Consider the following 22,954-nt stretch of genomic DNA (forward strand, 5'->3'; position numbering starts at 1 on the left):
AGGCAACTGGCTAAATATATGCAGACATATTTGTATAGGAGGCATGCTGATAACTGCAATAAACAAACACCAACCGATTATTATTATTATTTTTAAAAGGCACATAAACAACTAAACACCCCTGGCAGATTTGCATATAAAGGTAAAGGTTCCCCTCACACATATGTGCTAGTCGTTCCCAACTCTAAGGGCGCTGCTCATCTCTGTTTTAAAGCCGAAGAGCCAGCACTGTCCGAAGACGTCTCCGTGGTCATGTGGCTAGCATGACTAAATGCTGAAGGTGCACAGAACGCTGTTACCTTCCCACCAAAGGTGGTTCCTATTTTTCTACTTGCATTTTTTACATGCTTTTGAACTGCTAGGTTGGCAGAAGCTGGGACAAATAACACTCTGTTACGCGGCGCTAGGGATTCGAACCTCCTAACTGCCGACCTTTCTGATCAACAAGCTCAGTGTCTTAGCCACTGAGCAACTGCATCCCTCATAGACATGTAATATAGTAATATAGTAATTGTAGTAATATAGTAATAACACACACACAGACACCCACAAATATGTGTGTGTGTGTGTATATACATACAATATATATATATATATATTGTATGTATATACTTTTCCACCCCGAACCACCCCAACGAGGCCATCGAAGTGATGTCCCGGTGTGTGGAAGCCGTACGGATCTGGATGGATGACAACCGACTCAAACTCAACCCCTCCAAGACGGAGTGGCTGTGGGTACCGGCTCCCTGGTTCAGCCAATTAATTCCATCATTGGCCATCGGGGGCATTCAACTTGCCCCCGTGGAGCGGGCGCGCAATTTGGGCGTCCTCCTGGATGCCCGGCTGTCCATGGATGACCATGTGACAGCCGTGGCAAGGGGGGCATTCCACCAGGTTCGCCTGGTGCGCCAATTGCGCCCCCTACTGGACCAGGATGCCTTACGCACAGTCACTCATGCGCTGGTGACGTCTCGCTTGGACTACTGTAACGCTCTCTACATGGGGCTTCCCTTGAAATGCACCCGGAGGCTACAGTTGGTCCAGAACGCAGCCGCGCGGGTAATTATGGGGAGTACTAGGTACTCCCATGTGACACCGTTCCTGCGCGAGCTGCACTGGCTTCCTGTGGTCTATCGGGTGCGTTTCAAGGTTTTGATAACAATCTTTAAAGCGCTCCATGGCTCAGGACCTAGTTACTTGCGGGATCGTATTCTGCCCCATACATCCCTGCGACCAATCCGCTCGCACAGAGAGGGCCTCCTCCAGGTGCCGTCCACCAGACAGTGTCGAGGGGGCGGCACCTAGGAGTAGAGCCTTCTCTGTGGCGGGCCCAGCCCTGTGGAATGACCTCCCTCCGGATATTAGGAATACCTCTGACCTCCGCTCCTTTCGTGTAAAGCTCAAGACCCACCTTTTTCAAGTTGCTGGCCTGGCTCAACTTTGATCCAACTATATCGCTCCTGACGGGTTTTTTATTTGGGGTATTTTAATTGCATTCAATTTATTTAGGGGTTTTTAAACATTGTGTTTTTACTTGTTTTTATCTATCACTTCACCTCCTCCTTGTATATGTCGTGTATATGTCTTGGTATATGTTTTGTTATATGTATGTCGATATATTTATTTCCTATGTTTTGTTGTACGGCGCCCCGAGTCCTTCAGGAGAGGGTGCGGCTAAGAAATAAATATTTATTATTATTATTATTATTATTATTATTATTATTATTATTATTATTATTATTATTATTATTATTATTATTATTATTATTATTATTATTATTATTATTATTATTATTATTATTATTAATAATAATAATAAAATATATATATATATATATATATATATATATATATATATATATATATATATATATATATATATATATATATGTAGTATGTGGTATATGTATATAGTGTTTATATATACTACATACATACATACATACATATATAATTTGTGTTGTATTTGTGCTGATAAATAAATAAAGGGAGACTAGTATAGATCTATTTCAAGCTATTTAGCTCTCATCAGCTAGCCATACCCTTACTGGGATTTGAACCTGGGCTGTATATATATTAGGCAGATATCTTAGCCACTAAGCCACAGGCTCTCCTCCTTATCAGCTGAACCAGGGAAATAGGTAGGTCCTCTGTAATGAGCTGAAGGACAGAAAGGGGGAGTAGTGAGCTCCCTCCCATATTTGGGCATACCAGGGGTTGTAACACAAAAATATATATTGTAACAGCTAAATATCACCATAAAACTATTTTATTCCCACGTTTTGCTCTAATTTCTATTTGCTTTTTTATTTTTGCATTCTACAAAAATCCCTCTTGTTTTCTTTTCTTTTTTTAAATTCTGTCTAAACAAGTTTCTTATCTCTAATGCTGAGTGTTTTTTTTTAAAGAGGAGAAGTTGGCTAAGGGAGGATGGCTGCAACAGCAAGCCATTTATTTCCCCCTTCAAGTTTTTCCATGGTAATAATTCCACAGTTGATCTATTGCATGTTCCATAAGATAAAATCTCAGTTTGTGCACTTAATATATATTTGTTTTTTCCGGGGGAGGGGAGAGGGAGTGGGGGGTTGGCAAAGGGAAAGGAAAGAGCTACAATTACTGAAGCATTTGTTTGGATGTCAGATATAAAATGGAATAAAGATTTAATTGCAGATCAACCCCTGGTTGAGAAACATCAAGTTCTCAGCATGGACCTGTCAGTATTATCAAGAGCCTTCTGGATGGAACCCTGAAATTGCAATTTAAGATGGTGATTGTTTTTTCAGCTCGCAGAAGGGGTTTCTTCTCCCCATTTTCACGTTTGAAAGTAGTTAGCTTGTTAAAAGATTGTTTTTGTCTGTAGTTCGTGATGAGCAGGCCAGAGAACATACAGTATAGCAATAGCACTGGCACTTAGACTTATATACCGCTTCACAGTGCTTTATAGTCCTCTCTAAGCAGTTTACAGAGTCAGCTTATTGCCCCCGACAATCTGGGTTCTCATTTTAATGAACTCGGAAGGAAGGATGGTTGGTTGAATCAACTTTGAGCCCCATCAGGATCGAACTGCTGGCAGTTGGCAGAGTCAACCTGCAATACTGTATTCTAATCACTGCACCATTACGCCTTCCTTCCTTCTTTCCTTCCTTCCTTCCTTCCTTCCTTCCTTCCTTCCTTCCTTCCTTCCTTCCTTCCTTCCTTCCTTTTTTCCTTCCTTCTCAAGCAATAGCACTTAGACTTATATACTGCTTCACAGTGCTTTACAGCCCTCTCTAAGCAGTCTACAAAGTCAGGCTCTTGCCCCCAACAATTTGGGTCCCCATTTTAGCCACTTCGGAAGGATGGAAGGCTGAGTCAATCTTGAGCGTTATATAAGTCTGTGACATTGCTTGTGCTATTGCTAGCTTCTTTCATGGGAAGGGAAATTTGGAATACATTCAGTGGTGATGTTTCTGCCATCCTGCCCTCAAACCTCAAAGGGACACGGCTTTTGCCGCTGTTCCATCTGCTTTCAGGATTGATGCCGTTGTCTTTGCCAAGAAGAGCGAAGGAACAGGCTGGCATTCTGAGCCTCTGCTGCATTTTAAAGGCAACTATATGTAGGTCTGGTTTTTTTTCCTCACTACGGAGGAGGATTTGCCAAGGGGACATTTGAAATAAATGAGGCAGCACGAGTTAGAGCAGCCCATTGGAACAAACTTATCATTTTGCTTGGTGGGGTTTTTTTTGTTTTGTTTTTTGTTTTAAAGAAAATTTTGCAGCAGAGGAAAACTTTTGGAGCAAGGAAAGAGAAAAAGTCCAGCAGATATGGCCTTCGGGGGAGGTAGAAATGCAAGCTGAATGCATCAAAAATAATACGGAATGTAGGAAATGATCGTGCCATCTGGTCAGAAGACAATGGGGGGGGGAAGGCTCACCTGAGCATATTTTTGGGAGGGAGGGAGTGGACTCACAGGACAAAGGATGGATATTTTCTTTACTGAAAGAAATGCTGGAAGACTTTGCTATTTTCTTGTGTTTTTAAAATGGAAAGAAGTATTGGCAGAATTTGTTATTTGTGTGTGTGTGTGTGTGTGTGTTTAATGATGCTGGACTAATACTAACATGTTACTAATAGTAATAGATGCCACACCTAATTACCTGGGAATAAGCTCCGCTAAACCCAGCGGAGTTTTCCTTAATAGTAACTGCATTGTGTATCTGTCAAGTTATTTGCAGGCTAACGGAAGTGTTCCTTTGCAAAGCCAGACCACAACTCAACAACACAACGTTTTGCCAAAAGTGGTGGTGGTGGTGGGGCTGTAATAATGGGGAAGGTTATTCCATGCCATTAAAATTACAGTATCTCATTGATAAATCTACAAAGTCCCTTGGTCTGCAAGGCGATCCAACCGGTCAGTCCTAGAGGAGATCAATCCTGACTGCTCTTTAGAAGGCCAGATCCTTAAGATGAAACTCAAATCCTTTGTCCATCTAATGAGAAGGAAGGACTCCCTGGAGAAGAGCCTAATGCTGGGAAAGATTGAGGGCAAAAGAAGAAGGGATGGCAGAGAATGAGGTGGCTGGATGGGAGTCACCGAAGCAGTCGGCGTGAGCTTAAATGGACTCCAGAGGATGGTAGAGGACAGGAAGGCCTGGAGGAACATTGTCCATGGGGTCGCAATGGATCGGACATGACTTCGCAACTAACTACAACCAAGTTATTTTAGAAATACACTGTTTTTGTTTTGCTATTTCTACCTCAGAATGGCAAGAAACAATTCTGTTTATTTATTTATAGTCTAATCTTGCAGTTTGGAAGTTTCACATAAAATAACAAAGCGTGAATTGAAAATAAATATGGAGTAATATTTATAAAAATAGGAAAACTGAAATATAAATAAAGTAATGAGCTTGGCAATAGCATTCCATAAAAGTTTAGTATGATCCAGATTCCTGTGGATTTCAGTGGTCTCCCATCATGTATCTTCTTTTTTGCTTTTTCATTTCAAAACAAGAATATATATTTTCTCCAATCGCATGCCCAAGACTGTGAAAATTAAAGGAACTCTTTAAATATTGGAACACAAATGTATTTATTTAATACAAAGAGGTCTGTGGCAGCACAGTGTTTAGAATGCAGTATTGCAGGCTGACTCTGCCCACTGCCAGGAGTTCGATCCCGACCAGCTCAAGGTTGACTCAGCCTTCCATCCTTCCGAGATCAATAAAATGAGGACCCAGACTGTTGGCGGCAATAGGCTGATTCTCTGTAAACCGCTTAGAGAGGGCTGTAAAGCCCTGTGAAGCGGTATATAAGTCTAAGTGCTATTGCTGTTGTCCTTCCTTCCTTCCTTCCTTCCTTCCTTCCTTCCTTCCTTCCTTCCCGTCCTGTCCCTTCCCTTCCTTTCCTTTCCATCCTTTCCTTCCTTCCCTCTGCCCACTGCCAGCAGTTCGATTCTCACCAGACTCAAGGTTGACTCAGCCTTCCATCCTTCCGAGATCAATAAAATGAGGACCCAGATTTTTGGGGGGGCACTAGGCTGACTCTGTAAACCGCTTAGAGAGGTCTGTAAAGCACTGGGAAGAGGTATATAAGTCTAAGCGCCATTGCTATTTAACTCAGGTGCAAAGATGGAATTGATAGCAAATTTTTACTTGCATGCCCATCCAATCACGGTAAGTAATTCATACAGCAGCTCGGCGCAAGTGATTAAAACTCTGAAAAATTATGGCTGTACCTGAATAGTTTCTTTTAATGCTCGCACTGATGAGAAGTGGTCCCTGGATGTGCTTTCCATCAACTCAGCACATGATTTGACACCATCATAAAGAGGAGTCAGCAGGGGGCATAAGTTTTTTTTTTTTAACCCACATCTCTTTCCTTATTGCGCAACCTTTTTAGCTTAACATCTCCAGCCTGGAACTAAATTGCTTCCTCTCACTTAATTATTTCTGTTTCTGGCTGGGAGCTGCAATTTATTTGAATATTGGTATCAATGCACTTGGATGGGTACTCTATCTGTGATTACTGTCAGGCTGTTTTCACAGCTTCTGCCAGGGCTGTTCTGTTGAATTGATTATTTTTTTTTAAAAAGTGAAATAAATTATTTGTGAGAAAAAGGAGAGCAGCCAATCCACTCCTCCTTTGATTAATAGGGACTAAGCATCCCAAAACGTTACCGTAGGTGCTGGTCTTTGCTGTAAGAGAGGCATTTGACAACTCAATTCAGAGATTTGACTTGAAGGCAATTTGACTGAGCCCACAAATTAAGTCAGATTTCCAAATTGAAGCAGCAGAGCATTGGAACTATTGAATCAAATAAGATTGATGACTTGTAGAGTTTTGCACACAGAACAATAGAGTCATAGGGCGGGAAGGACCTTGGAGGTCTTCTGTCCCAACCCCCTGAGTGTCCAAAGCATCAGTCATATGCAGAAACATTTTTTTCCTTCCCCTGAATCAGGAGTTGGCAACCCATGGCTCTGGAGCCGCATGTGGGCCTTTCATCCCTCTGCTGCAGCTCCCTGCCGCCGGTCAGCTTCACAATTGGTAGGGCTTTCGGTTAGGGCAGGTAGAGGAAAAAGGACACTGTGCTAGGAGGAGACTCCATGATGAGGAAACCGGACTTCCTGTCAGCAGAGGAAAAAGGATACTGCACTAGGAGGAAACTCTTTGGTGGGGGAACTGGATTTCCGGTCGGCTCCAGAATTGAATGGGGGAGCTTCCGGTTAGGACCTTTGTGGCTCTTTGATTATTTAAGGTTGCCAACCCCTGCCCTGGATTGATCCTCTAAATTACAATTCAAGTCCAAATCGGATTGCAAACCTAGATTTAAATCAGATCGTGTTTTGTTTACACACCCCTAACAAGCAATTTGTATTTTAGGCCAAGCCTGCATAGCACTGTACGCTATCACGGATGACTGTATCCAAGTGTGTGGCTTCTTCTCTCTTCCTGTTCCTTTATTAGACAGACGTGGTGTAGACTTTCTGCCTTTTGAGGAAGATTTTAAGGAGTGCTTTTTGTCTCACTCTCTCTCCCCCCAAATCAGAATCATTCTCGGGTCTGACTCTGGAAAAGGCCACGTTAATCCTTAAGTATGCATGAGATTTATAATGCTAGTTTGGAGACACAGAATTAAAGGATTGTTGGCTTTGAGATTATACCCAATGGAGGGTTTCCAATACCAGAAAGAAAGATCTTGTTTCCACAATAACCCACCCCTGCTTTCTTCATCTGTGTTTGCGATTCTTCTTGTGCTTGACTTCCTTACAAGGAGTTTGATTCAAATTAAGGCTGTTTCCAAAAATCTGTACAACACCAAGCATCCTAATCAATAATATTGCTTTTGGGGAAACAGGCTATGAAGAACACATCCTGTAGTCTCATTTTCTTAGATGGATAGGAATGTATCTAGTTTAATGAAAAGAAGGACTAGAGGAGACATGATAGCAGTGTTCCAATATCTCAGGGGCTGCCACAAAGAAGAGGGAGTCAAGCTATTCTCTAATGCACCTGAGGGCAGAACAAGAAGCAATGGGTGGAAACTAATCAAGGAGAGAAGCATCTTAGAACTAAGGAGAAATTTCCTGACAGTGAGAACAATTAATCAGTGGAACAACTTGCCTCCAGAAGTTGTGAATGCTTCAACACTGGAAGCTTTTAAGAAGAGACTGTCGACAGCTATTTGTTTGACATGGTATGTTGGATACGAGACCTTCATGGTTCCTTCCAACTCTGTTATTCTTGGTTTCTTGTTGGTAGTTGATCAGGGATGACTATCTGAGGGATATATCTGCAGTCCAGGAAAAGCTTAACAATGTAACACCGGATGGAATTTTTCTAATGGAGATAAGCCATTGGAGTGAAATCTCAGAAACTGAATGGCTTAGAAAAATCCTGGAGTTTAAAAAGGGAATACTGTAGATCAGTTGCTCTGGGCATGCCTGCCCAGCTCTGAAGCAAACTATTTTTGCCTCTCTATGTGAGGATATGCTATATTCAATATATTTAAACTAGATTTATCAATGAGATACCATAGTTCTGATAGCATGGAACAACCTTCCCCATTATTATAGGTTTCCCCCCCACACACACACACACACTTTTGACCCTAAAGCACAGCTATTAGTTCAGAAAACTGCAAATTACTCTCAGACAGCAACATTTTGTGTTGTTGAGTCGTGGCCCGGCTTTGTAAAGGAACACTCCCATTGTTGTGTTAGTTGTGAAGTTGTGTCCGACACATCACAACCTCATAGACAACATTCCTCCAGGCCTTCCTGTCCTCTACCATCCTCTGGAGTCCATTTAAGCTCAGGCCTACAGCCTCGGTGATTCCATCCAGCCACCTCATTCTCTGTTGTCCCTTTCTTCTTTTGCCCTCAATCTTTCCCAGTGTTAGGCTCTTCTCCAGGGAGCCCTTCCTTCTCATTAGGTGGCCAAAGGATTTGAGTTTCATCTTCAGGATCTGGCCTCCTAAAGAGCAGTCAGGGTTGATCTCTAGGACTGACCAGTTAGCTCACCTTGCAGACCAAGGGACTTTGTAGATTTATCAGTGAGATACTGTAATTTTAATAGCATGGAATAACCTTCCCCATTATTATAGTGTTTTCTCCCCTTTTGGCCCCAAAGCACAGCTATTAGTTCAGAAAACTACAAGTTATTCTCAGACAGCAAAACGTTGTGTTGTTGAGTTGTGGCTTGGCTTTGCAAAGGAACACTTCCGTTAGCCTGCAAATAACTTGACAGACACACTATGCAGTTACTATTAAGAAAAACTCCACTGGGTTTAGCGGAGCTTATTCCCAGGTAATTATGTGTGGTGTCACATTCTGATTAAACCGCGTTTGGCACAGGAGCCCCTCCACTGAGCTCCAACCTACTTTCGGCTACAAAGGGTATAAATAGATAATAACTGATCAAAGGGATAGCCTTATTTGATGAGTTTCGGTAATGAGGGCTGAGAAATGCTCCTGCGGTTTTCTTCCCCCACAACCGATCCTCCCTCGGTTTCAGGAAGCCATTTATTTTCAAAATGTCTTCTATGATGTCATTTATTTTCAAATGTTCTTTTACCCCTTCAGAGGAATTCCCGTGGATAAGTTTGGGGTTGGGAGCAGACAGGAGCTCACGTAGTTAAGACGCTTGGATGGAGGTTTGCGTTCTGACCTAGGCTTCCCAAGAGCGTGAAGCAAACTCCTGGTTCCGACAAAACACCCTTTGATTAATTGACTGTGAATTCCTCTCATTCACATCCAGCAAAGTCTTTCAAGGGAGGATTTACAGTCACAGACCTTATCTGGCTCGGAGAGCTGCCAGGCCGATATCTGCAAAACTTGGCAAGGAGTCTTGGAGAGTCACGAACCAATTAAGTGAACCAATTGTCTCCTGCAAACTCCACTCCCCTTTTGCTCCTCTTTTATTTCCTCTGGGAAATCATTTTTTTTTATAGATGGCATTTTACACCGGCAAGATTCGCCAAAATGTACAAAGATAGATCTGCTAAATGTTGGAAGTGTAATCAAACATTGGGTTCATACTATCATATGTGGTGGACTTGCCCAAAAGCTAAAACTTAATGGACGAAAATACATGGTTGGAAAAAATGATAAAAGCATCATATAGACCTGAAACCATAGACATTTTTGTTGGGCATCCTACTGGAAAAATATGATAAGAAAACTATATATCTGTTTTTATCTATACTAACTGCAACCAGAATTATATTTGCACAACAATGGAAAAATGATGAGATTCTGTCAGATGAGTACCGTATTTTTCAGAGTATAAGACGCTCCAAAGTATAAGACGCACCCAACTTTTGGGGAGGAAAACAAGGGAAAAATATCTGCCTCTGCAAGTTCCCTCCTTGCAACAAACAACAAACAGTCACAGACAATATACACTGTTTGTAGTGTTACATTTCAGACTATACTTGTACAGATGCTGTTAAAATTGATGTGCTCTCTGGAAGTATACTTATTATTCTCTGCTAATTAAAAGAAGATACAATAGTACTGGGCATCTGCAGATCAAGCATTTATTTTAAAAAGCTTCTTCATTTTGTTAAGCTGTCTAGAACAATAATAAAGCAGTCTTTAAAAGATAAGTACAATAATTTGAACATTCTATAGGCATTTATAATTATTGACTTACCTCCTTGCAACAAACAGCCTGATTAGCACAAGAAAAAAAAAATTTGCCTCTGCCTCCCAGCAATTTGCCTCCTGGAACAAACAGCAAGTTTCATTTTCAATTTCTCCCGATCATCAGCTGTTTCAGGCTGCAGGGATTGCTATAGCCTATTGAAGCCTCCGCAAGCTCCTGTTTGCTGCAAGGAGGTAAATTGCTGGGGGGCAGAGGCCAAAGGGTTGGGGTCGGTGGGTGGGTGGGGCTATATTCAGTGTATAAGACGCACCCAAATTTTCACCTCTTTTAGGGGGGAAAGGTGCGTCTTATACTCCGAAAAATATGTTATGTCATTAAGAAAATACTAGGATGTGTAGAAATGGGAAGACTAACATTTACTGTTAAGAATAAAGAAGAAACTGAATATTTCTTGACGTGGGATGTATTTTATCAATGGTTAGGCCAGAGAAACAGAAGTTAGAAAGGAGGAGATATAAAAAGAGGAAATGTTAATCTGGTGAGAGCTTGAAGATGAAGATGTTATAAATTATTGTAGTTATATTACTATATAGTTATATTATTAATGTTATTGTGACAAATACAAAAACAAATACGTGGATTATGACTGTTCAAATAACTGTACCCAGATCACACACTGTTTAATGGAAATGGAAAGTAATATAAACAAAACAAATAAAAAAACATTGGGGGGGGGTCAGAGGCCATTTGTACCCAGCTCTGGTTATGACTGTTTTAAATCCAGTAATAGCAAAACCCTGTGCCTGTCCCTTTAGGAATAATATCAGTTTTGTGACATGGTACATATGGAGCAGCTGTCAAAAGCAAAAATATAATTACCAAGACAAACTAGATTTAAACAGAGTCCTCTGTTTAATAAACATGAGAACACAGCTTTTAAGTAAACACGGCTCTGAATATTTTGGAAAAAGAATTTGGAGTTAACGAAACCAAACAACACACACACACAATCGCTGCTCAGCTTTTCCAGGTTTGCAAATCATAAAGCACAGCTTCCACTCGAATTTGTCTCATATATTCTGCATTTCAAACCTCCAATTCGGATAGATGTTTCAGAACCGGTTTGGTGTTGCGTTTCAGGCATCGGGCTAGAAACTGGGAGGTGGTGAGTTCTCGTTCTGCCTTAGCTACGAAGTCAGCTGGGTGGGTTTTGGGCCGGTCACTTTGCCTCAGCCCTAGGAAAGAGGCAATGGCAAACTACCACAGCAAAAGCGTGCCAAGAAAAATGCAGGGCTTGTCCAGGCACTGTCCAAGAATTGGACAGGACTGAAGAGAAGAAAAAAAGAAAGCCATAAATTGAAATGTTTCTACAGAGAGATATTTATTCCAGAATGTTAGGCAAGTTTACTCTGTAACTTATCACAGAGTTATCCTGTGGTAAAAGGGGCGGTACCAGAGATGGGTTCCTACCAGTTTGGCCCAGTTCGGTCAAACCGGTAGTGGAATGCCAGCCTGGGTCGCAGAACCAGCAGTGACATAGGCTGGCCACACCCCCGAACCGGTTCCCCAGCCGCCACCCCCGTCATCTTTTTTTTTAGTTCTGCGCATGTGCAGAATAATTTCCATTGAACTCCGCATGCGCGCACAGCACACATCCAGCGCCCATGCGCACGAGTGAACCGGCAGTAACGCTGGTTGAAACCCACCCCTGGGTGGTATATTTTAAGTCAATCAATCAATCTTATTAGTAAATGCCCATCTTACTGGCATTCAAGGTAATTCCTATCTTTTAGCTTTTGGCACCTGTCCAAAGAGCTTTAGTGGGCATAAGTGCCTTCATTGACTGGCCTGGAATATCAATAATAACAAAGCGTTGCTCATTTCACAGAAGGCAGGATGGGATAAAAACAACACAATAGATTCATGGAAAGAAATGGAATGAAATAAGAATAGGCGTGGGATAGGAATAGAATAGAATAGAATAGAATAGAATAGAATAGAATAGAATAGAATAGAATAGAATAGAATAGAATAGAATAGAATTTGTCTCCAGAGCTTAAGTTCTGACTATACATCCAGACAATGAAGTAATGTAATCATAAGGCACCCTTAGGAGAAGGTAATATTTAAAGACATTTAGGGCATGGGAGGTTTTTTTGTTTTTTCTTAAAATGTGAGATGGGCCCTTCTCCAGCTTGCTTTTCAAGCCCAGAGATAAATTCTTCCCCAGGGAGAAAGGTTGTATCATACCTGGGCTGGGCTGGGAAAGGGGAGGGGGAGAGAGAGAGAGAGAAAATGTCATACTGGCTCATTTCTTAATGCATTCTACCCTGCCATCTACTGGTCATAGAATGCATTTACTCAACTATTTCTGTAAGGAGGGGGAACTGCAACTGGTTTGCAAAGCTCACTTAAGTTGCCTCTGTCCCAGTAAGAACAGGCCAATTTTACACTGGATTGGTCGAATTGGACGATTTGACTCTCCAAAGCATCTGCAAATCATCAAATTGATCTAAACACTACTCATTCCATGTGATTTTATTTATATGGCTTTGAGTGCCACCTCTGGCATGCGTTCCATAGTACGTCACCACTGACTTAGTGCATGCAAATAGATGCCTGCTTTTATCCCTCTTAAGCCAAGGTATAAGCCACATCCTCCTGATATCACAATCCTGTGTCACACTTCCAAGCTTACCCGCCATTGCCAATGCGTCTTCCCGGGCGTCATCTTCGGCTGGTTGATGGATATTCCAGGATGTCAGTGGAAGTGAGGCAATTTCTTCATAGGAAGCTAGCTTGACCATGTCCATGTGGCTGCTTTGGGGCTTGTACCATGGAATGAAGCACTCTTTGCCTTTTTGAAAAATGTCTTTAATGATTTCGTTGGTCCGGACCTCATCCGGCATGCTTAGGAAGACTGCAATGCGCTGGGAAGCGAGGTAGCGAGGATGGGCCACCACCTGTTTCGGGAAAAGGAGAATCTGCAATCAGATTTATGAATGAATGTCAAGCCAAGTCAATGTTTACTCCAGTCAAAGACCAGAACAAGTTAAAAACACTCAAAAAATACGACCGTAATTGAGCCCAAAATTTCTATTGCTAAATGAGACATTGTGTCAGGGTTCCAAAGAGCATCCAAAATAAAATCAGAGTCCGAGGCAAAAGATTCCTCAAATTTCCAATTTGTTAAAAGAGCAAACAAATTGGAAACAAATTTAACAAATTGGAAATTTGAGGAATCTTTTGCCTCGGACTCTGATTTTATTTTGGATGCTCTTTGGAACCCTGACACAATGTCTCATTGTGGCACATCTGGGAAAACCCGAATCTGAAAACTTCCAGGTTTTCCCACCCAGTTGAAAGTTCAAGATCCTGCCCCAACACCCACAAGTTCATTACATGGTCCAATCTTCCTCTGCCACGAAGATAGAGTCCTCCCATCCAGTTCCAGCCAGGTACAGAGACAATGAATGACTTTGACTTTCTAAGAAGAATGTTGTTATGGCTACATATCACCCGACTCCACATAATCACCCCCTCCCAGTTTCCCACAGTAGAAAGTGTGGCAGGCCTGAAGTCCAAAAAGAAAAGATGGCTTGCAGTCTTGACACATTGGCTAAGTGAGCTTGGCCCCATTTTACAAACTTTCTTGCCATGCGTGAATCACTGCAGTGGTTCAGTTAATAACACAGTTGTTAAATGAATCTGGCTTCTCCATTGACTTTGTCGTAAAAGGGAATCCTGTGAATCTATGACACTTCAATCGTCATAAATGTGAGTCAGTTGCCAAGCATCTTATTTTTGATCACGTGACTGTGGGAATGTGCAACAGTCATAAGTGTAAAAAATGGTCATGAGTCACTTTTTTTAAAGTGCCGTTGTAACCTTGAACAGTCACTAAATGAACTGTTATAAGTCAAGGACTCCCTGTATCCAGTTAAAATTTCTAGAATAAAATCATAAAGAACAAATAACATCTATGTTAAAATCATGATTTGGTGGTCTTTGGCACATAAACAAAACCCAACATGGACTAAACTATAACATATTATAACATCAATCTTGAAATTGTGAATGCCTATAGTTATTAGAGACTAAAATGCAATGAAGTGGTAATACGAAAAGATATTTGCTGCATTAATGGTGCAAAATAGCTATAACGGAATAATAGCAATAGCACTTAGACTTATATCCCACTTCTCCAGCCCTCTCTAAGAGGTTTACAGAGTCAGCTTCTTTCCCCCAACAATGTTGGGTCCTCATTTGACCCACCTCGGAAGGATGGAAGGCTGAGTCAACCTTGAGCCTGCTGAGACTTGAACTGCCAAATTGCAGGCAGATGGCAGTCAGCAGAAGGAGCCTGCAGTACTGCACTCTAACCACTGCGCCACTGTGGCTCAGATCATTATTGTCGCATTCCAATGAATCCCCAGGGTTGCTACGCAGGATCTAGCCACCTGCACTGTGATCACAATCCATTCATTCTTAAGCAGCGATTAGAAATAAGCAGTGTCAGAACAGCCAGGATACCTATTAAATATTGGAAGGGTAATTCCCCCCTCGCCGAATATCTCTATAAAAAGAGCATCGAAGGAGGATGTGTCCAGTGGTCTTCACTTCTTTGGAGTCACAGGGACAGAGCCTTTCAGCAAGTGGTATCAGATTTATGAATGGGGAAGAGAATATAACACAGCTATTCTCACTTGTCACAGTGTTTTAGCTGTTGGAGGTGAAGATAAGGCACGGAAAAAGAGGAACATAATACATTATTCTCCGTGTCCCAAATAGGCAATGAATGAAGATGTGAGCTCTTCGATAAATCTGGATAAGATTTTTCTACGCCAATCTTTCCCAAGATCTCGGTTTTATTTTTATTTTTCATTTATTTATAACCTGCCTTTATTGTCTTTGACAAATAACTCAAGGGAGCAAACATATCCAACACAACTTCCTCTTCTTATTTTCCCCATAAAACAACAACCCTATGAGGCGTGCTGGGCTGAGAAAGAGTGACTGGCCCAAAGTCACCCAGTTGGCTTTCATGGCTAAAGTAAGACTTCAACTCATGGTCTCCAGCTTTTTAGCCTGGTGCCTTAATCATTGGGCCAAATTGGTGGTTGGTTGGTTGTTGTTGCTATTAGTTACTGTTTATTGTTGTGGTTTATGTTGTTGTTGTTGTTAACAATATCAGCAACAAAGATGATTAAGGGACAGGAGGCTAAAACATGAAGAACGGTTGCGGGAACTGAGTATGTCTAGTTTAATGAAAAGAAGGACTAGGGGAGACATGATAGCATTGTTCCAATATCTCAGGGGTTGCCACAAAGAAGAGGGAGTCAAGCTATTCTCCAAAGCACCTGAGGGCAGGACAAGAAGCAATGGGTGGAAACTAACCAAGGAGAGAAGCAACCTAGAACTACGGAGAAATTTCCTGATAGTCAGAACAATTAATGAGTGGAACAACTTGCCTCCAGAAGTCGTGAATGCTCCAACACTGGAAGTTTTTAAGAAGATGTTGGATAACCATTTGTCTGAAGTGGTGTAGGGTTTCCTGCCTAAGCAGGGGGTTGGACTAGAAGAGCTTCAAGTTCTCTTCCAAGACTGGTATTGGTCTTTTTCAATCAACAATGACAACCAATTACGTAAGGAGTTTTGCCAGGGAAGGACCTGTAGAGTCTTTATCTAGCCCCTAACATTCACAAAATCTCTAAATTCTTCTTAACTGAATTCTTGGCTTCGAGTTTGTTAAATTTTGGTTATGTTTTTAATTTTCTGAGCTACTTTGAAAGCTGGTTCGAGCAGGACAGTGGGGAGTAAATCAAATAAACCATACCTCACTCTGAGCAAAGTCAAAGTTCATAAGATTTCTTATAATGCATCCATATTTTCCGAGTTCACCAGGCCCTCGCATTTCTATTGGGTGCTTCAACACTGCAACATGCCCGAGAGGTGTTTATACTATGATAGAGCTATCAATCATTATGATAAAATAGATTCGCCCTGAGTCCCTGTGGGGAGAGGGGGCGACTAATAAGTCTGATAAAATAAAATAAATAATAATATAAATTAAAATATGCTGGGAAATTATCCAACTGCTCAAATGGTAGGAAATTGAAAGGTTCAGGTAGAAGAGAGAGCATTTATTTTGCTGGTGTTTTTCTCCTTGAAAATATTCATTTTTTCCAAATATCTTAATATTCAGTAGAATAATCACGCTAGATTGACTTTCCTGCTGCTGTTGGATTAATGACTGGCTACTTTTACTTGATGAATGTTTGTTTTGGTGACTGAAGTCCTACTTGTTTGCATGCTCTGATTATTCATTAATTCTACTGATCCGGAATGATCAGAGTATTTAAGTTTTGACAAAACTTTGAAAAGTATACTTTCCAGTATGATTTTCACGGCTTTGGTGGCATAGAAATGGCCATTTAAAAATAATTTACCAAAGGTGATTATAGGGAGTATAGGATATCCTGTGTCTATATATCACCGATTTAACTGAAAATATATTAGAATATAGGGACCCGGTGGCTCAGTGGCTAAGACGCTGAGCTTGTCGATCAGAAAGGTTAGCAGTTTGGCGGTTCGAATCCCTAGCGCCGCATAATGGAGTGAGCTCCTGTTACTTGTCCCAGCTTCTGCCAGCCTAGCACGTCAAAAGCATATAAAAATGCAAGTAGAAAAAATAGGAATCACCTTTGGTGGGAAGGTAACAGCGTTCCGTGAGCCTTCGGCATTTAATCATGCCGGCCACATTGACCACTGAGACATTTTTGGACAGCACTGGCTCTTTGGCATTGAAATGGAGATGAGCACCGCCCCCTAGAGTTGGGAATGACTAGCACATATGTACAAGGGGAACCTTTACCTTTACCTATATTAGAATATATTCACATCTTCAATCAATCAATCAATCAGAATAGAGCTGGAAGGGACCTTGGAGGTCTTCTAGTCCAACCACCTGCATAATCAGAAGATTCTATACTATTTCAAAAAAAATGGCTGTTCAGTCTCTTCTTTAAAACCTCCAATCATAACTACTGAAGGCAGGCTGTTCCATGAGTTACGGTAAATGTTCTCACTGTTTCCCTTTAATTCCAAGTTGCTTCTCTCCTTCTTTCCATTGTCTCTTATTCTGACCTCTGTTACTTTGGAAAATAATTGGACCCCCTCTTCTTTGTGGCAGCCCCTTAAATATTGGAAGACTGCTATCATGTTGCCCCTCATTCTTCTTTTCTCTAGACTAGCCAAACCCAAATCCTGCAGACGTTCTTCATGCGTTTTAGTCTCCAAAACTTGAATCATCTTAGTTGCTCATCTCTGAGACTTTTTCCAAAGTCTCACCATCTTTTTTTATAGTGTGATGACTTGATGCAGCACTCTGGGTGTGGAATTTCATATCCCCTTAGTCAGTTTCTCATGAAAACAGGGGGGGGGGGAATCCCAGACTTTCATTTTCAGAATGAAGGATAAATTTTCCCTTAGCATCATTTCTCAGATGAAAGTCTGTAGAGATTGTCAGTCATTCTAGTCATGGTTGTCCCAAGGGTCCTTTTTTCAGGAGGCAACTGGACTTTCTTGGGGTTTTTTTTTCTTTTGCTTCTTCAGCTCTGACAAGATAGTGAGGAATGGAAGGATCTATATTCCTTGCAGGCTTTTAGCTATACAATTTGGGATGAACACTCTTTGAATGGGAGTAGGAATGGATTTCCAGAGGAAAAATTGCAGACTACAGGAACCAGGAGCACTAACTCAGCTGACCCTCAGGACACAGATAAGCCTCCCAGTGCTTCAAAGACCCTCTAAAACAGGGGTCTCCAACCTTGCCAACTTTACAACTTGTGAACTTCCAACTTCCAGAACTGAAGTCCATAAGTCTTAAAGTTGGTGAGGATGGAGACTCCTGCTCTAAAAGGGTACAAATGACCAGCTGTTTGCAAGGAATATAAATCCTTCCATCCCCCACTATTCTGTCAGAGCTGAAGAAGCTTCTTGGATGAGAAGCGAAACACCATCAAAAGAAAAAAACAAGGAAGTCCAGTTGCCTCCTGGAAAAAAAAAAAGCACCCTTGAGATTCTCAAATGAAACTAATTGCATGGTAAGTTTGAAATAAACTGAATTCAGCCATACGCAGAATCATAGGGCTAGAAGAAAGCATGGAGACCTTCTTGTCCAACTCTAGTCCTGTTGAATTTTAGTCTAGGCAGGGAACTTTATACCATTCCAGTTAAATGTTGTTCGATCTATTTTTGAAAACCTCCAAAATATGTTCCTAGAATTGTGAATGTTGAAAGCATCCACAATTCCAGGAAGCAAGCTGTCCCACTGAATAATTGTTCTCACTGTCAGAAAATTTCTCCTTAGTTCTAGGTTGGGTTTCTCTTTAATGGTCTTCCACTCATTATTTCTTGTCATGCCTTCAGGTGCTTTGGAAAATAAGTCAATCCCTTCTAGGACAGCCCTTCAAGTACTGGAAGACAGTTGTCATGTCCCCTCAATCCTTCTCTTCGATAGGCTAAATACACCTAGCTCCCCCCCCCCCCGCCCCCAATCACTCATAGGCTAAATGTCTATGGAGATTCTCAGTCATCCAGGTCATGGTTGTGAAAAGACGTGGAGACCCTAGAAAGAGTGCAGAGAAGAGCAACAAAGATAATTAGGGGACTGGAGACTAAAACATATGAAGAACGGTTGCAGGAACTGGGTAGGTCTAGTTTAAGGAAAAGAAGGACTAGGGGAGACATGATAGCAGTCTTCCAATATCTCAGGGGTTGCCACAAAGAAGAGGGTGTCAAACTATTCTCCAAGGCACCTGAGGGTAGAACAAGAAGCAATGGGTGGAAACTAATCAAGGAGGGAAGCAACTTAGAACTGAGGAGAAACTTCCTGACAATTAGAACAATTAATCAGTGGAACAGAAGTTGCCTCCAGAAGTTGTGAATGCCCCAACACTGGAAGTCTTTAAGAAGATGTTGGATAGCCATTTATCTGAAACAGTGTAGGGTTTCCAGCCTAGGCAGGGGGTTGGACTAGAAGACCTCCAAGGTCCCTTCCAACTCTACTATTGTATTGTATTGTATTGTTTCAAAGGTGCTTTTTGAAGAGGCAATTGGACTTTCTGGTTTGTTTGTTTTTTTGAAGACGTTTCACTTGTCATCCAAGAAGTTTCCAAGAAGCAAACCGTCTTCAAAGAAAAACCCGAAAGTCCAATTTGCCTCTTGAAAAAGCACCTTTGGGACAAAAACACCCCCAGCTCCCTCAATCGCTCGTCATATAATTTAGCCTCCGGACTCCTTATTATCTTTGACTTACATCTGTTAGGGCCCCAAAGACCCAGGATAAAAGAAGCTGAGAAGACAATTTGAAGCTCCTGATGGGGGTTCTGCAAAGCAGTTGGGACACAGATGAAACAAAACACAAGCATCATACAGAAAGAGAGGACACTTGACACTTCAGTCAATGCTGTGTTTCATAAAAATAAAGGTTCCCCTCGGACATATGTGCTAGTCGTTCCCGACTCTAGGGGGCGGTGCTCATCTTCATTTCAAAGCCAAAGAGCCAGCGTTGTCCAAAGACGTCTCCGTGGTCATGTGGCCGGCATGACTAAACGCCAAAGGGGCACAGAACGCTGTTACCTTTCTACCAAAGGTGGTTCCTATTTTTCTACTTGCATTTTTACATGCTTTGGAACTGCTAGGTTGGCAGACGCTGGGACAAGTAAAGGGAGCTCACTCCATTATGCAGCGCTAGGGGTTCCAACCGCCCATCTGCCAACCTTTCTGATCGACAAGCTCAGCGTCTTAGCCGCGTCCCTGCTGTGTTTTTTACCCTCCCCTTAAATGCAGACAAAGACAGAACGTGCTGGCTTCCTGTCAATGCTCAAAGCTACATCGTGATTTGCTGAAGGAGAGCGCCGTGGGCGTTGGAGACACCACCTAAGGCGGATTCTCACGACCAACTTCCAGCCTGTGACTTCCCAAGCCAGTTTCCACTTCCTTCTTTGCCTTCGCTGTGAAACCCTTTGGCTCCAAGCCCAGCCTTGCTTCCAGAGTAGGAGTTGGCAACAGCAAGACAGAGCCAGGTCTTCGCCCTGAGTTTCCGCTTCTGGGAGAAGGCAAGAAAGGCTTCAGGGCGTCCCCCAGACACGCAGAGCGCAGCGCTGGGTGCCCCTTCCACCGTTGCCAAATCCCCTCCGCGCCCACCCGCTGCCCTTTTCCCGAATACCCTCCCTCCCTTCCGTGAAAGGCCAGGTCCTTAGTCGCGTGTGGGGGCGGTGGGAGTGGCGGGCGAGGGGCGAGGATTCTCAGTCGGGAGTGGGGAAATCCCCGGGTCTGCCAAGGTCTGCGGGCACCAGCTTCGAGACGCGCGTGGGCGCACGGGCTTTGCGCTTTTGGAGAGGTCCGCGACGGAAACCCCCGGGGACTTTCTCGCGTTCTCCGGGCTCGGCTGCAAAGGCCCCTGGAGGGGACCGTCCGGAGAAAGCCCACCGCTCTCCCACCGACTCCCCCACCCACCTTGCCGGCCAGCAGGCACGACTGACGGAGCTTCTCGGCTTCGCTCAGCCCTTTCAGGCGGCGCTTCAGCTCCGCTCGCAGGGCGCGCTTGGCTGCGTGCAGGGCTGCCATGTCGGCCGGGCTTGCGGCGGCTCCTCCTTCCTCCGAGCGGTCCATGGGAGTGCGAGAGCAGCCGCCTCGGCCGACCTCGGGGAGGCGCCCCGAACACGGAGGAAGCTCTGAGCGGACTCGGGGGGTCGTTTCTAAAGGTCCCTGAGCGTCGGGAAGGCGAGGGGAAAAGAGAGCGCTCGCTCCCCTTTGCTTGGAGAGGCGCCAAAACAAAGAGGCAGCCCGCTCCAAAGTCCGAAGATGAGACGGTGGTTGATTTGTCACGAAGGGGTGGGTTGGGTGACTTTCATTTCATTATTATTTCATGTTATTATTTTGTTTTATTTTATTATTCTATTCTATGTTATTATTCTATTTTATTTTATTATTCTATTCTTTTTTATTATTGATTTTATTGTTTTTTATTATTCTATTCTATTCTATTTTATTATTCTATTCTATTCTTTTTTATTATTCTATTCTTTTTTACTATTCTATTTTATTCTTTTATTTTTTTATTCTATTTTATTTTATTTCTATTTTATCATATTTTTATTATTCTATTTTATTGTATTTCGTTTTATTTTAGCCTATTTTATTATTTATTTTATGATATTATTTTTATTATTTATTTTATTTTTTATTATTCTATTCTTTTATTCTATTTTATTATTCTATTCTATTCTTTTTTATTATTCTATTCTATTCTTTTTTATTATTCTATTTTATTCTTTTATTTTTTTATTCTATTTTATTTTATTTCTATGTTATTATATTTTTATTATTCTATTTTATTGTATTATTTCATTTTATTTTAGTCTATTTTATTATTTATTTTATTTTATGATATTATTATTTTTTATTTTACAAAAAGGGCTACCGGTAGTCCTCAACTTAACAACAGTTCATTCGGGGACCATTCCAAATTACAACGGCGCTGTAAAAAGTGACTGACGACAGTTTTTCACACTTAACGACCATTGCAGCATCCCTGTGGTCACCTGATCCAAATTCAGAGGCTCTGCAAGTGATTCATACTTACGACGGTTGCCGAGCTCAATTGGGCTCGATTGTGGTCGCAACTTGAGGACTACCTGTATTTATTAAGCTGACATCTGTTGATGCCTTCCTTTGGACAACCCTCTAGATTGCAAAACAGCACACACACATGCGGTTGTAAAGGTGAAGAATAAAAGAAAAATAAAAAAAGGAAAACATTTCAAAGGCGATGCGTTTCCTGCAAGAATTGTCCTGTGTGGAACAAAACGTTCTGTTGGTGCATCCCTCTTCTGCGGCTTTCACTGTGGGCGGAAGGCATCTCTTTGCATTTTCTGGGCTGATAACTATCAAACCTGCTGATAACATGATCTCCCTTCCTAGCCAATGATAGGCGATGCCACTTAATTTGTACCGGAGGGCCGTTTTTGTAGATTGTTTAATTGACCTGGCTTAGTCAGTGTAAGGGTTAGCTCCCCATGACTTCGCAGAGCAAAACCGACACTGCCATTGGATTCAGAGCCCATCGGTATGGTTAGGAGGGGACACGCCTTTTGAGGCGGCCTTATGTAAGTTTCCTGGCAAAATACATGGGAAAATCCCATTGGGGAAAATTCCACTTAGGGTTAGGGTTAGCTCCCCATGACTTCGCAGAGCAAAACCGACTCTGCCATTGGATTCAGAGCCCATCGGTATGGTTAGGAGGGGGGACGCCTTTTGAGCCGGCCTTATGAACATTTCCTGGCAAAATACATGGGAAAATCCCATTGGGGAAAATTCCACTTAGGGTTAGGGTTAGCTCCCCATGAATTCACAGAGCAAAACCGACACTGCCATTGGATTCAGAGCCCATCGGTATGGTTTGGAGGGGGGACGCCTTTTGAGGCGGCCTTATGTAAGTTTCCTGGCAAAATACATGGGAAAATCCCATTGGGGAAAATTCCACTAAGGGTTAGGGTTAGCTCCCCATGAATTCGTAGAGCAAAACCGACACTGCCATTGGATTCAGAGCCCATTGGTATGGTTAGGAGGGCCTGCCTTATGTACATTTCCTGGCAAAATACATGGGAAAATCCCATTGGGGAAAATTACACTTTTGAGGCGGCCTTATGTAAGTTTCCTGGCAAAATACATGGGAAAATCCCATTGGGGAAAATTCCACTAAGGGTTAGGGTTAGCTCCCCATGAATTCACAGAGCAAAACCGACACTGCCATTGGATTCAGAGCACATTGGTATGGTTAGGAGGGGGGATGCCTTT

General features: G+C 42.3%; 1 protein-coding gene across 1 annotated transcript in view; it reads right to left on the reverse strand.

Annotated features, from left to right (window-relative positions):
- LOC309398149 (5-formyltetrahydrofolate cyclo-ligase-like) overlaps positions 1–20,941 on the reverse strand; it is a 22,358-nt gene extending 1,417 nt beyond the window's left edge. Inside the window, exons 1-2 of the mRNA XM_081964752.1 lie at positions 20,612–20,941; positions 12,789–13,053 (exon numbers count right to left, since the gene is read on the reverse strand). Coding sequence (XP_081820878.1) covers positions 12,789–13,053; positions 20,612–20,767 — 421 coding nt within the window. The 5' untranslated portion in view covers positions 20,768–20,941. The remainder of the gene's footprint in view (positions 1–12,788; positions 13,054–20,611) is intronic.
- Between the last annotated feature and the right edge of the window lie 2,013 nt (positions 20,942–22,954).

Source organism: Natrix helvetica (genome assembly GCF_964273705.1).
Source record: "Natrix helvetica genome assembly, chromosome: 12".
Taxonomy (NCBI): domain Eukaryota; kingdom Metazoa; phylum Chordata; class Lepidosauria; order Squamata; family Natricidae; genus Natrix; species Natrix helvetica.